Below are 14324 nucleotides of genomic sequence, written 5' to 3'. Positions count from 1 at the left end.
ATATAATGCTTCTTTGCTCTTTCTCACATAAAAAAATAACTAAAAAAAGAGCTTTGCAATGTATCTGTGCTTGTTCATGCAAATTATTTGTGATTTGTTTCAGAGTGTGGAAAGGAAGGATATTCTTGTTGGCAGCGTAACCTCAATAATTGATAATGGAATTATCATTACCTTGCTTTGTATGGATGGTGTTAAAGCAAGAGATATTGACCATTTAAAAGTTACTGTAAGTAGCCTACATTACATTTGTACTGAAACATAACAGAACTTTTAATTCAGATTGTAACCATTTTGCTTTTTCCTTTTTGCCCGATTCCTAATTCAGTTCAAAACATATCTTTTTAAATCTTGGTTTCATAGTTTATATTTGTTATTAGTATTTTGTCAATGCGTTACTGGGAAGAACACTTAATTTTGTCTTCCCCCATTTACCTAGAAATGTGTACCCTATATATGCTACACTGGTATTGTACTCAGGAGAAAAGTTATTTCTCATTCATTTATCTCTAAAGCTAAGCATTTACTTCATGAATTCCTCTGGTTTTCAGGAAAGATATTTATATTTTCTTTATATATATTCTTTAAAAGGTGCATAAGTCTATATCACATTATTGTCATTGGTAATTTGGTAACTCATCTGAGCTGGTATTGTTTTAGTTTTTTTCAACAGTTTCCATGTACAGGTGTAGCTGTGTGGTTAAGAAGCTTGGTTCTAGGTTCAGCCCTTGTGCATGACACCTTGGACAAGTGTCATCTACTATGACCCTGGGTGAACCAAAGCCTTGCAAGTAAATTTGGTTGACAGGAACTAAAAGAAGCCTGTTGTATGTGTGTGTGTGTGTGTGTGTGAGAGAGAGAGAGAGAGAGACTGTGTTAGTGTCCCTTTATTTTGACATTGTGTGATTGTTGTAAGCAAGTGTCACTATCATTTAGTAGTGACCTTCATTCCCAGTCTTCTGTGAAAACATGCCTAGCCATCGGGAAATATTATCTTACTTGGAAACAGCTGAGTGTTAGCAACATGAAGAGTATCTACCTGTAGAATATCTGCCTCAACAAATTCCTTACAACCCATGCAAACATAGAAAAGTAGGCATTAAAATGATAAAGTGATGACAATGACAATGATGATAATGAAAATATAAGAGGATAACTTCTTTTACTATAAAATCTTTGTATATTTAGAGCTGTCTGCTTGGAATTTGATTCTCAAAATATTTTATCACACATCCTCATGTTGGAAATGGTTTTTTTTTTTTTTTCAAGCTGATAAATTACATTAAGAGATTGTGTGAGTTAGTTTGAAAATGAATAGTTCCAAGATCAACATGATATCACAAAACCTATCTTGTGTTAGTATTTAACTTTGTCATTCAGCTCAGTTATCCATGCATAATCTGTATAGAACATTTACTTCTTCATGCTTCCAGTTGAATTGGAATTGTAAAGAATTTAGAAGTGTAAGAATTATATGTTTGCTAGTGTTTTATGTGAAATGTAAATTGATATTTTAGCATTATGAAAAATATATTGTCATACTGATATAGTTAAATGTTTCTTTCAGCCACATCAAGCTACAATGGTGATTGTGATCATGAATAGCATTGTCATAATCATGGTCATCATCAAAATATATTAATCATGATCAAAATTGTCTATCGTCACTGAAAATGTAACATACGTAGCTGAATTTCCTCCTAAAAGGAGAAAACAAAATTATGTAGTGAAAATAGATCATCTTTTGCCATCTTGTATTGTTTGTGAATTCAGACATTTATATCAATTGTTTAGAGCTAGTATTTTATGACTGGATAAAGACGTATTTTCTGGTAGGTTGATTGTAGCAGGTAGCCTAATATGTTGTTTACCTTGGTTTTTTGTTAATTAATAATACATATTAGGGAAAGCAGTCAAATTGCCAAATGCCTATAAATTTTTTTGATGATAGACGGGGATATAGCATCATACAACGTGGAAGACAATTGGAGATTTCTACAGGACAACCTGTTGAGAGCCACAGACCAGATCTGTGGCTGGTGTAAAGTCCCCTCTTGACCCAGAGTAACGTGGTGGTGGAACAAGGATGTAGACGGGGCTATTAGACAAAAGAAACAGGCTTGGAAGGACTGGAAGAACGGTGGTAGCAGGGAATTGTACCAATCTGCCAGAAGGGAAGCTAGGCGACAGGTTTATTTAGCCAGAGGGGAAGCAGATAAGAAAAGATTTGCCAATGTTCTGTGCCGTGAGGACCAAAGACTCGAGGTATTTCGTGTTGCAAGACAGTGTAAGAGAGAGAATAGTGATGTTGTAGGAGAGAAATGTGTTCGCATGGATGATGGTACACTTGCACTAAATGAGGCTGCAAAGAAAGAGGTCTGGAGATGCCACTACGATAGATTGCTTAATAAAGAGAATGAATGGGAGAAAGAGAGCCTGCCATATGTCGACCCAACAGAGGGACCAGCTATCCGAGTTGACAGTACCAGGGTAGATAAAGCAATTAAGAGTATGAAGACAGGGAAAGCCCCCGGCCCATCAGGAATCACTGCAGAGATGCTCAAAATATCTGGCAGTGTTGGCTACAGCCTAGTCACCCGTATTACGAACCAGGTGATACACGAAGGAGTCATACCCAATGACTGGTGTAGCAGCACCATAGTAAACTGCTACAAAGGTAAAGGTGACGCTTTAGATACTAATAATTACAGAGGCATCAAGCTGTTAGATCAGGTTATGAAAGTTACGGAGAGGGTCATAGCCCAACTAATTAGGGAGCGAATCAATTTAGATGAGATGCAGTTTGGGTTCGTGCCAGGTAAAAGCACCACTGATGCCATATTTCTAGTGAGACAGCTGCAGGAGAAATATCTAGCCAAGGATAAACCTCTGTACCTGGCCTTCGTTGACATGGAGAAAGCCTTTGACAGGGTCCCCCGATCCCTTATCTGGTGGTCAATGAGGAAACTTGGGATAGAAGAATGGTTAGTGAGAGCTGTGCGAGCCATGTACAGAGATGCTGTCAGTAAGGTGAAGGTTGGAAATGAGTACAGCAATGAATTCCGGGTAGAGGTAGGGGTCCACCAAGGTTCCGTCCTCAGCCCGCTCCTATTTATCATAGTCCTCCAGGCGATCACAGAGGAATTCAAGACAGGTTGCCCCTGGGAGCTCCTCTATGCTGATGACCTTGCACTAATTGCACAGTCACTATCAGAACTAGAAGAGAAGTTTAAGGTGTGGAAGCAAGGACTAGAATCGAAGGGCTTTAGAGTCAACCTAGCAAAAACCAAAATCCTAATAAGTAGGAAGGTAGATAAAACACAAACCCCTTCAGGTAGATGGCCCTGCTCAGTATGCAGTAAAGGAGTAGGTAGTAACTCAATAAGATGTACCCGGTGCAAGCTATGGACACATAAGAGGTGCAACAATATCAAAGGCAGATTAACTACGAAGTTAGTTTTTGTATGTGGCAGATGTTCAGGTGCAATAAACACTGTAAACAAACAGGAAACAACTTCTATCTCATTCCAGGGAGAAAAACTAGAGGTAGTTGATAGCTTCCGCTATCTGGGTGACCAAGTTAGTAGTGGGGGTGGGTGCGCTGAAAGTGTAACTGCTAGAATAAGAATAGCCTGGGCCAAGTTTAGAGAGCTCTTACCTCTGCTGGCGACAAAGGGACTCTCACTCAGTAAAAGGCAGACTGTATGACACATGTGTACAAACAGCCATGCTACATGGCAGTAAAACATGGGCTGTGACTGCTGAGGACATGCGTAAGCTCGCAAGGAATGAAGCCAGTATGCTCCGCTGGATGTGTAATGTAAATGTGCATACCCGTCAGAGTGTAAGTATCTTGAGAGAAAAGCTGAACATAAGAAGCATCAGTAGTGGTGTGCAAGAGAGACGATTGCGCTGGTTTGGACATGTGGTGAGAATGAATGAGGATAGCTGCATGAAAAAGTGCCACTCCCTAACAGTTGAGGGAACCCGTGGAAGAAGTAGGCCCAGGAACACCTGGGCTGAGGTGGTGAGGCAAGACCTTCAAACATTGGGCCTCACCGAGGCGATGACTACTGACCGAGACCTTTGGAAATGTGCTGTGCGTGAGAAGACCCGGCAAGCCAAGTAAGATCGTTGCCAGGGCCCCTGGACTGGCTCTTGTGCGGGTGGCACATAAGATGTACCATCCTGAGTGTGACCGTTGCCAATACCGCCTGACTGGCCTTGTAGGGTTTTCGAGCGAGATCGTTGCCAGTGCCCCTGGACTGGCTCTTGTGTGGGTGGCACATAAAAGACACCATTTTGAGCGTGGCCGTTTTCGTGCGGGTGACACGTAAAAGCACCCACTACACTCTCTGAGTGGTTGGCGTTAGAAAGGGCATCCAGCTGTAGAAACTCTGCCAAATTAGATTGGAGCCTGGTGTAGCCATCTGGTTTCACCAGTCCTCAGTCAAATCGTCCAACCCATGCTAGCATGGAAAGCGGACGTTAAACGATGATGATGATGATGATGATTGATTTCTTTTGTGTTGGTGCAGAACTAATTCTTTTCGTGAAGGATGAGCATAGCTAGTTTAATATAGTTATTATATTATTGATACTTATTTGCTTTAAGAGGGATCAGCCTGGACAATAACTGAGCCAAAAATAGTGGAGGTCTCAAACTGTATATTATAGAGCATCAAATAAGAGATTTTTGTTTCTCTATCATCTTTACCTCTTTCCATGTTGATACTGATATTTATTCAACTATGTGGAAAAACAGAAATAAAAGATAATTATATAAAAAAATATAATTACCCTTTGATATTTAAACTGGGCATATCTGGCCCAAATATTCAAGTTGTTTTATGTTCATATTGGCTAGATCTGGCCTCTCACACCTTCCCTACAGTGTCATTTAAGATAAATAATCACATCAAAATCTCAAAGCTTCAAGCTAATGCATGATTACTCCAAAACAATTTGAATAAACAAGCATTACTTTTGACAGAATAATGTGACTTCTAAAGGGTTAAATGTCAAAATCATCTTAACCCTTTCATTATTATATTTCTGTTGAAATACACTGCCTGTTTTTCAATTGATTTTGGGAAAATGAAGAATTTAGTAAAATAACAATCATTATTGAGCTAGTGTTTAAGGTGGTGACTTGGCAGAACCATTAGCATGCTGGACAGAATGCAGCTAAGCATTTTGTCTGTTTTTAGGTTCTGAATTCAAATTCCACTGAGGTTGACTTTACCTTTCATTCTTTCAGGGTTGATGAAATAAGTACCAGTTGAACATGGGAGTCAATGTAATCGGCTAACTCCCACCTTCACATCCAAATTTCATATGAATATAAATTATTAACATTTTTAATAAATTGATTTACATCCATTAAATCTCCCCATTTTCTTAATTATATATATGTGTGTGTGTGTGTGTATGTTTGTATGTCTATATATATATACTTGTATATATATAGACATACGAACATACACACACATGACCGAGACCTTTGGCATTGTGTCATGCTTGAGAAGAAGACCCTTCAAGCGAAGTAAAATTGCAGTCGTGGCAGATACTGGTGTCATGCAAATTGGCACCTGTGCAGGTGGCATATATATGCACCCCAGTGTCATGCAAATGGCGGCATGTAAAAGCGCCCATTACACTCTCAGAATGGTTGGCGTTAGGAAGGGCATCCAGCCATAGAAAACTGTGCCAAATCAGACAAGTCTGGTGCAGCCTTCCAGCGTACCAGCCCAGCCAAACCATCCAACCTATGCCAGCATGAACAACAGACGTTAAATGATGATGATGATGATGTGCCTATAATAAAAGGGATTATTAAGATAAGGTTTGCAACTTATGTTAACATGATATATTGATGGAAGGTTTTAATTTAGATCACCTTAAAACAGTATTTGTATCATAAAACAAGGGGCTGTCTCATGCAGGTTGATATCAAAATGGTTTAAAGTATTCTCTGTATCACACAGTAATTTCCATTTCTTCTCAAACCTATTTCTATTCTTTCATAGGCTTTCTGTCATTGCAAAGAATTGCCTCGGCATTACAACTATTCAAATCCTATCGAAGCATTTCAAGTCAGTGATAAAGTACGAGGTAGGTATCAATGCCATATCTTGTTAGGTTTTAACCTATCTCTTCCATATCTCAGTGACTTTTTATTAATATTCTTCTTTATATCACCACTTTATATCACTCTTTTAAGCTGCATGTTTGCACATTTAATGTCTAAACTTGTTTCCTCCTTTGAGTATGAAAGTACGAAGAAGTGTTGCAAAAGCGTAAATGTGTGATAAGCAGATGAATGTTAGAAATTAAAGAAATATCTGTATTGCAAAGCAAATATAAGGAGATAAGCTGGAGTCTTTCTTTTTAACCTAATATTCAAACCTAAAGAATACCAAAATTAACTCATGTATCCACCATGCTAGCATGGAAGGCAAATGTTAAATGATGATGATGATATATATAGTTCAAATTTATAGAAAACAAAAGATGAAGACAAGTGTAGGAACAACAAGGAGGTGTATTAGTTTAACGCTCAGGAAAAATGGAAAAGTCTTTTACGTTTCAAGCCCATGCTCTTTAACAGAAAGGATTAAGAGGGAAAAAAATGGAGAGAGAAAAAAAGTGCATAGTCCAACATGGCGAGATGACTGGAAAAAAGAGGTTGAATGAAAGGGAGATAATGATAATAATGCTAACGGTAATGGTGACTCCAACAAACTAAGGTGCACAAGCATGTGTGTGTATGTGTGAATGGGGGCAAGTGAGTCTAACGTGTGTGTGTGAATGGGGGCGAGTGAGTCTAATGTATGCGTGCGTGTATGTGTATGTGTAGCAGTTTGATGTGTGCTTGTTCAGGTGGTGTGTGTACATATGTATGTGTGTGTGCGTGTCTGTGATGAAATAGTGTGCATGTTTATAGTGTATGTTTGTTGGTGAAAGTTATCTTTGTCTATTCATGTTGAGTGTGTGTGTGTGTGTGTATTGACTGTGTTCAAGTATTATGTGCTTGTGTGGGTGTGGGAGTGTGCATGATGGTTTGTGGTGTATATGCTGAGTTAAACAGTGTGTGTGTGTGACTGTTCATATAGTGGTATGTGTGGTGATACTATTGAAGATTGCATGTGGGTGTGTGGATAATGGTGTGTGGTGTGATGCAGACATACCAGGGTGGTTAAGAAATTCACTTCTCAGCTATGTGGCTTCAGGTTCAATCCTACCATGTGGCGCTTTGGGCAATTGCCTCCTATTATATCTTGGAGCAAAGGCCTTCTTGACAAAGCCTTGTGAATAGATTCAGTAAATAGAAACTGAAGGAAGCCTGAAGTTAGCTAGTTCAGAGAAGCAGTGGCCATTTCAGAAATAATAAAAAGTGCAGTAAGCAACATCACATCCATGTGCTAGTGGTTGGTGTATATTGACATGTGAATTTTTGAAAATTAGTCAGATACTCTTCTTCTGGATACAGCCTAAAATGTTGTGAATGTAGCAGCAACAGCAGCATTGTCCCAAATTGTGAGCAGTATTGCAGTTTGTTAGATTACATGGTTTATGATATCATTAACCTGTTAGAGTGTGTTTTTGTTTAAATCCAGGCCAGTCCTGATCAAATAGATTGATGAAGTTGTTCCAGCTGTAACTGTCTTCATTTTTTTTTTGTTTTTGACATAGTATACCTAGGACTACTTTATCCTATGTACTCTTATTTTTTTAAGGATGGTTTTTAATTGATTTGAGTGAGATTTAACTAATATTTGTAGCAAGTCAAGTGATTATGTAGAGGCTGTATGGATGTTATGGTGTTTATTTCAGGTGTAGTTGTTAATGTCAACCGTGAAAATAAGAAAATCTTGATATCTATGCTTGATAAGTACCTTTCAACTGAGAATTACCCTTTTCCTAAGCTGGTAAGTTGCTCTCTTTACTCTTGCTCATTCTCTAATGCATCATTGCTGTGTTAAGTATGTTAACTTGAAGGAAATAGATCCAATTTTATTGTGGAAATGCATGGGCCCACATCTGGAAATTAAAATTCTACTTACACTGTGTAACACAATTTTTGTTCTTGAGTAGCAATTGTTTTTTCCTATTTCCTTACCCTTAGAAACTATGACAAATAGCTAATATTTTCGTCAAAATTTGTATTTTTTCAATACATTTATTCAAATGCCGAAGAATTCCTCTCAACATATGGCTGTAATGCTCCCCCACTACTCCTACTCATGATCAGTGATGCACATATTGTGGTCCACTAAGAGGCATGCTCAAGTGGTTATGGTCAAGCAACTAACAAGCAAATCTGTGGTATTGACCAAAGTATTTGCTATTATATTTCTGCTTCAGCAGCTCAGTACTGAATCTGTCTGAAATGAAATGTAATGGAAAATAGGTCAGTTTCAAAACATTGATGTCCAGGTTACAAAAGCAATGTTTGATGAGAATAGTAGTCATTTCCTTTGATTTCTAGCTTGAAGCCAATAGGAAATAACACTTACTGACCAAAGACAAAAGAAAAGTATAAATTCTGTTACACAATGTTATTATATGTAAGTGTAAGATATTGTTTTTGGAATTGAAAATTTTCTCTCTAATTTCTTGATTTCTCTTTGATATAAATTTGTCCAATTTTTTTTTTCAGGGCCTTATTACGACAGAAGATTTACCAGTTCACTACAGGTTTCATTTTATTTTGTTTTGTGGGTTTTTTAAAGTCATTTTACTGCAGACAGCAAATACTTCCACTCAAAATTCCATAACTGTGGAAAGCTGTTTTATATACCAATCTATCTTTTGTTAAGGAATGTCATGTTTGAAAGTACTTTCTGTTGAGATATATCAAGTTTATTGTGATAACACGACTTCCAGAAGACACCAATTCTATTTCTTGGCAGATATTTAACATCGTTACTGAAATAACTATGAAATTTAATTTCAGTGAAAGGATTAAAATAACCAAACAAAACGATATACTTTTGTTGTGATATTAAGAGTATGTTTTCTATCCTGTCAATATTTTAGAATTGCCATCAACATTACAAAGTCAAAATTTCAGGTAACTTCTAATCCAGGTGGTTAATGAGAGGTGGAGTTTATAGTGTAGTTGCTTTACTAATGAATTGTTATGCCAGGTGTAGTTAAAAATGTTTTTGACATGAAGAAACAATCATTTGACTTGCTAGGAACAGCAGCCAAATATGTGTAATCTCTATCATTCCATTATCCACCATAGAATATCAGTAGTACTCTATTAGATTTAATATTACCCTGTAAAACATTTTTACATCATCGTGGTTCCTACATTATGATTATTGTATTTCAGACGGAAGATGTATTATTGTGGTTTGTCTTATGATGAATTGATTCATACTGTGATTGGCTTTAACAATTCTGGCTGTATTCCTTACCTGCTGCAGTTGTTGAAACATCCTGAAGATACAGGTTCTCTAACAAGGAGCTTGAACAAGTAAGTGTAAATTTCCATTATTTCCTTCTCGTTAGCTCTTCAAATTGACTTATAAAATTAACTATGTTGAGGTAATGTATCTATTAAATACAGAACTGTTAAAATTCTGTATTTAATAAATACAATAATTTGGAGATAATGCTTGTTTTCATTTCTGATTTGCTAACTTCATGTTTTTTCATATTAGGAATTTCTTAGTTTGAATTGATAGAGTTTATACACTTGAAAATATGTATAACAAATGTATCGTTGTTGTGATTTGAATTACTTCAGATGTGTATGTACGCATACACATATTTATGTGTACAAGCAAAGACAAACAATGACTCACTGTGTATTGTTTGTATCTATAAGTAAGCACTGGTATATTAATGAAAGGTCACATAGATATAAAATATGCATGTGATCTTTTACGAAGGGCATCTAAATTGTATATATATATTTTACATGTAGAAGAAACTTAAGTAATGAACTAGTGGATCATTACTTGTTTACTTATACACTTGAATGACTAACAGGATTACTTGTTAGCCATTATGAAGGTTGATAAGACTGTATGATCAAAACACAGGGATTTGTAATGATTATATGTATGCATATCTAGTCGTGATGTAAAACATGAATGTATTGATAAAGATAATTTTTCTGTTATAATTGATGATATAGATGAAAAACAAGGGTATCAGTAGTACTCTATTACTATTATGATTAGTCTGTAGAACATTAGTACACTATAGTGGTTTCTACCTTATGGCCATTGTGTGCATATATACGCATACATACACACACCACATAGATTTACACAGCTATATATATATATATATATATATATATATATATATATATATATGTGTGTGTGCATGTTTGTGTATATTTTCCTATTAATATTTCTAACTCCACTCAAGGCAGAGAACTGGTAGAATCGGTAGCAGGCTGGGCAAAAATACTTAGTGGCATTTTATCCATCTTTACATTCTCAGTTCAAATTCTGCCGAGATCAACTTTGCCTTTCAGTCTTTTGGAGTTGATAAAATAAGTACCAGTTGAGCACTGGGTTGATGTAATCAGTTTACCCCCACTCCAAAACTTCTTAACTCCATTAGCTTATATATGTGGTAGAAATCTATAAAATGTCATTTTTCTAATCAGAACATTTTTTTCCTTAACATTCATTTCCTTGTTTATTTTTTTTCATTATTGCTCTCACATTCTTATGAGTTTATGTATGTTGAATTTATTATTAAAGATTGTTCAATGAATACTTTTTTTCTTTTGAAGGTCCTAAGGTGTGGTTTAAGTGACTGTAAAATTCTCTCATTCTCTGCTTCAATATAGCAATGTTTTTTGCCTTGTACATGACATTTAGCTCTCTTCACCATGGCTTATTTAACTAAAACAGACTTGTTCCACACCTATTTTATAGTTGAATAGTTAATTGTAGAACATGCATCAAGCAATGCAAAACAATTCCTCTCTCTCTCAAAAAAAAAGAAAAAAAAAAAAATTGAAACAACAATTAAAATCACTATTTAATCATGAAATCATAAAAATAATAATAAAAAAAGGTGTATTTGACATATTTTTACCTGATCCTATTTCTTTTCTCTTAGGTTTTCACTTCCTGAAAGTGAATTTGCAGAAGGACTTAGCAATGCTCAGTCGAGACGAATGGCTAACAAGAGGTGAGTTTTGATAGTTTTTCTTTTATTTATATAAAGTGTGTTTGAGAATCTTGTTTAGTGTTGCAGTATGTAAATTATAGTTATTGTGGAGTAAAGCTCTGTTTTCAGTCACCATCACCATATTTCCACATTTGATGCTATTCTGAAATATTTTAAGAATGGTTGTCCATGTAAAGTTATATGTGTAATTGTTATAGTAACTATCTATGGAAAGGTAATGAAGGTGCATGGCTTAGTGCTTGGGGCATTTGGTTCATGATCATAAGGTCACGAGTTCAATTCTTGGTGGTGCATTGTGTCCTGGAGCAAGACACTTTATTTCACATTATTCCAATCTACTCAGCTGGCAAAAATGAGTAGTACTTGTAGTTCAAAGGACCAGCCTTGTCATATTCTATGTTATGTTGAATCTCCCTGGAAACTATGTTAAGGGTACATGTACCTGTGGAGTGCTTGGCCACTTACATGTTAATTTCACAAGCAGGCTGTTCCATTGATTGGATCAATTGGAGCCTTCGTTGTTGGAACTGATGGAGTTCCATCAGGTATCTTTGGGAAGTTATGTGTGTAGTTGTTACAGATTGTGAAACATTTTCAAAGATAGGATGAGTTAAGTGAATTAGAGAACTTAATACATTGTCATTATTGTTGTTGCCACCATTATTGTTGTTGTCGTCATTTAAACCCAACAGGGAAAGTATTTTAAAGTGGTTTCTGAAAAATAAATGTATTTGTGTGTCTAATGGGGTGAATGTCCAGGGTGTGAATCCTATAGAATATATTGATTCATTGGAGGTAGTCGGTAAGTTCTGTCGAAAAAGTTACCCAACAACTTCATGGAGTTGACTCAATAAAAGCATAGCTTCTGGGTTGGAGGAGAGGCTTTGAAGACTATTTTGCAAGTGACAAATATATTCTCTTTCTCTCTTTTCTGCTCCATATAAGAAAACTTGTTTATAAGCTGGCTTGTATCAGATATAATATATTACTTGCTCTTGCTTGATGGGACTGGGGTCATTCCAGGTTAGCGGTACCAGAGACATCATCATGCATAGAGCGGATCAGGTCCACCAGTACTCTCCATTGCTGGTGGTCCCATACCAGCCTCTCTGCATCCTCCAAGGTGACATTAAGCCTCTGGAGATCCACCCCAATCATGTCCAGCCATCTGGTGTGGGGCCTGCCACGAAGCCTCTTCCAACCCACAGCTGGTACATGAAAGTAAAGCCCTGGTAGGATGATCTAGCAGAAGGTGGAGCATACAAACAATGAAGGTAGAATATATCCAGAAGGCAAGTGAAATAATATGAGTATGAAATATTGAATGTGCAGGATGAACTTATAGAGTGAAATAAAAGGGAGGAGAGTATAAGCACAAAAAAAAAAAAAATCCATTTCACATTGCTTCAATCTCAACCTGTTATTATTCAGTCAGGCATGCGTGTGAGAAGCTGTTTTGTGTTATGTCCAGTGAACAAATACAAATTCATGACTTTTCAACCAAGATGTTAACATGGTGATTACAAATGGACATATAAAGAAGAAAGAATAAAAGAGTAATCTGGAAGAATCCTAAGTCAAACACCTATGTTTTCATTGAGAATTACTGTGTAGTATAAAAGTATGATTAAAAATTGAGCTAACAGAAACATGGAAAATTTGATTTAATGCAAACATAAAAATATTTGTTATTAAAATGACCAAATCTGTAAATGGAAACAAAATGTGAGTGTAGATGAAAACAAATGAAAAACAATCTTGAAATCAGGCATTAGAATTAGTCCTTTATGGTTTTTAACATTTAAAATGCCACTATATCTTAATATAATTAGCGACTCTATTAGTTTTAAGACAACTAATTTGGTTTTATATATAGTTTTGATAATTTTTTCATAGATGATTTTTTTTCTTGGTTTTTCGATAGTTGGACCGTGTCAATGGGTAATCTCCCTTAGTTTTGACTCTTCTCGCTTATCAGACCAAGTAGAGATAAAGTCCTGCAAATTTGTTTGTTGGTGATTATAACTGCTACAGTATATAAGTGTTTAAAATTTGTTATTTCTCCATTCTAAAAGCAGAAATTTTCAGAGATAGCAATGGTAATTTCACAACATGAGCATATAGTGAGACTGTTAAATAAAATCAAATAATCGTGAGGATAACTTATAGCTTCCTAACTTTGTAATATGTAGAATTTAGCATAATTTATTTGTCTTGGTGTGCTGACTATACCAAAGGAAGGATGAAAAGATGCTTTATATGACTACAAATTTTAATATCTTTATGTATAGGAAAAAGAAATATTAAATGTCTATATTCTGAACCAGTGGCAGCTTGTATATAGGCACTGCAGAACTGCAGCACCCACTATTTCCACTCGATATTATCGATAACATTCAATATAATGAGTCTTTTTTTTCTTTAATTCATTCTTTACACTTGTACATTATATAATCCTTATGCTTGATGTCAGTAGCCATCCCTTAATTTATGAAAAAAATACAAAAATCCTTGTGTAGAACTGTGTGCTTCACAGTTCCAGCGATGTGGTGTTTGGCTGTTATGCATATGCTCATGTATCCGAGATAGGAAGCTTCATGCTAAGCAGAGAGAGCACTGGTGTGCTGGTGAAAGGTAGTGTTTCTTTTTGTCTCCACATGTGTTGTGCTTAGAATGTGATAAAGTGTAGAATTAGATTATTATCCTGCTTCCAACTTCAGTGTTGCTGTCAGGATTTAAAAAATAGGGCACCCCCTCCCCTATTTTGTGATTTAGGGGGATTTTTGAAAAACAAGGGGGAATTTGCAGCGGTGTTCAGTGAACAAATTAAACACACTATCCAGCAGTGGCTAAAATGTGAACCGATCAAGTATATGTATAAATTTTCTTTTTATATGTTTGTTTCCTTTTACACAATATTAAAACAAATGGTTAAAAATTTTCTGAAGCAGCACCCCTACTAATTTTATCTATGAGCCACCACTGTTCTGAATACTATCTTCCTTCCTCTTTTAAATTTCAAACTTCCAAACTTGCCTCAGATTATTCTAGAAGAGACTGTCTCCCTACCTATGATAGCTCACCATCAGGGATACACCACATATTTAATTAATCTTTAATTTCATCAAAGTTTTATTATGAAAATGTTTTTTATTCAA

General features: G+C 36.0%; 1 protein-coding gene across 4 annotated transcripts in view; it reads left to right on the top strand.

Moving 5' to 3' along the window:
* LOC106882663 (uncharacterized) overlaps positions 1-14324 on the top strand; it is an 82824-nt gene that overhangs the window by 57930 nt on the left and 10570 nt on the right. For all 4 annotated transcript variants that reach the window (XM_014933419.2, XM_089349097.1, XM_014933421.3 and 1 more), the window contains 6 exons: positions 104-226; positions 6027-6111; positions 7834-7928; positions 8660-8697; positions 9341-9484; positions 11095-11166. In XM_014933419.2, coding sequence (XP_014788905.1) covers positions 104-226; positions 6027-6111; positions 7834-7928; positions 8660-8697; positions 9341-9484; positions 11095-11166 — 557 coding nt within the window. The remainder of the gene's footprint in view (positions 1-103; positions 227-6026; positions 6112-7833; positions 7929-8659; positions 8698-9340; positions 9485-11094; positions 11167-14324) is intronic.

Source organism: Octopus bimaculoides, chromosome 3 (assembly GCF_046866305.1).
Source record: "Octopus bimaculoides isolate indiv1 chromosome 3, ASM4686630v1, whole genome shotgun sequence".
NCBI classification, from domain to species: Eukaryota; Metazoa; Mollusca; class Cephalopoda; order Octopoda; family Octopodidae; genus Octopus; species Octopus bimaculoides.
Note: the sequence above shows the minus strand (reverse complement) of the source record. Positions and strands in the feature narration are given on the sequence as shown.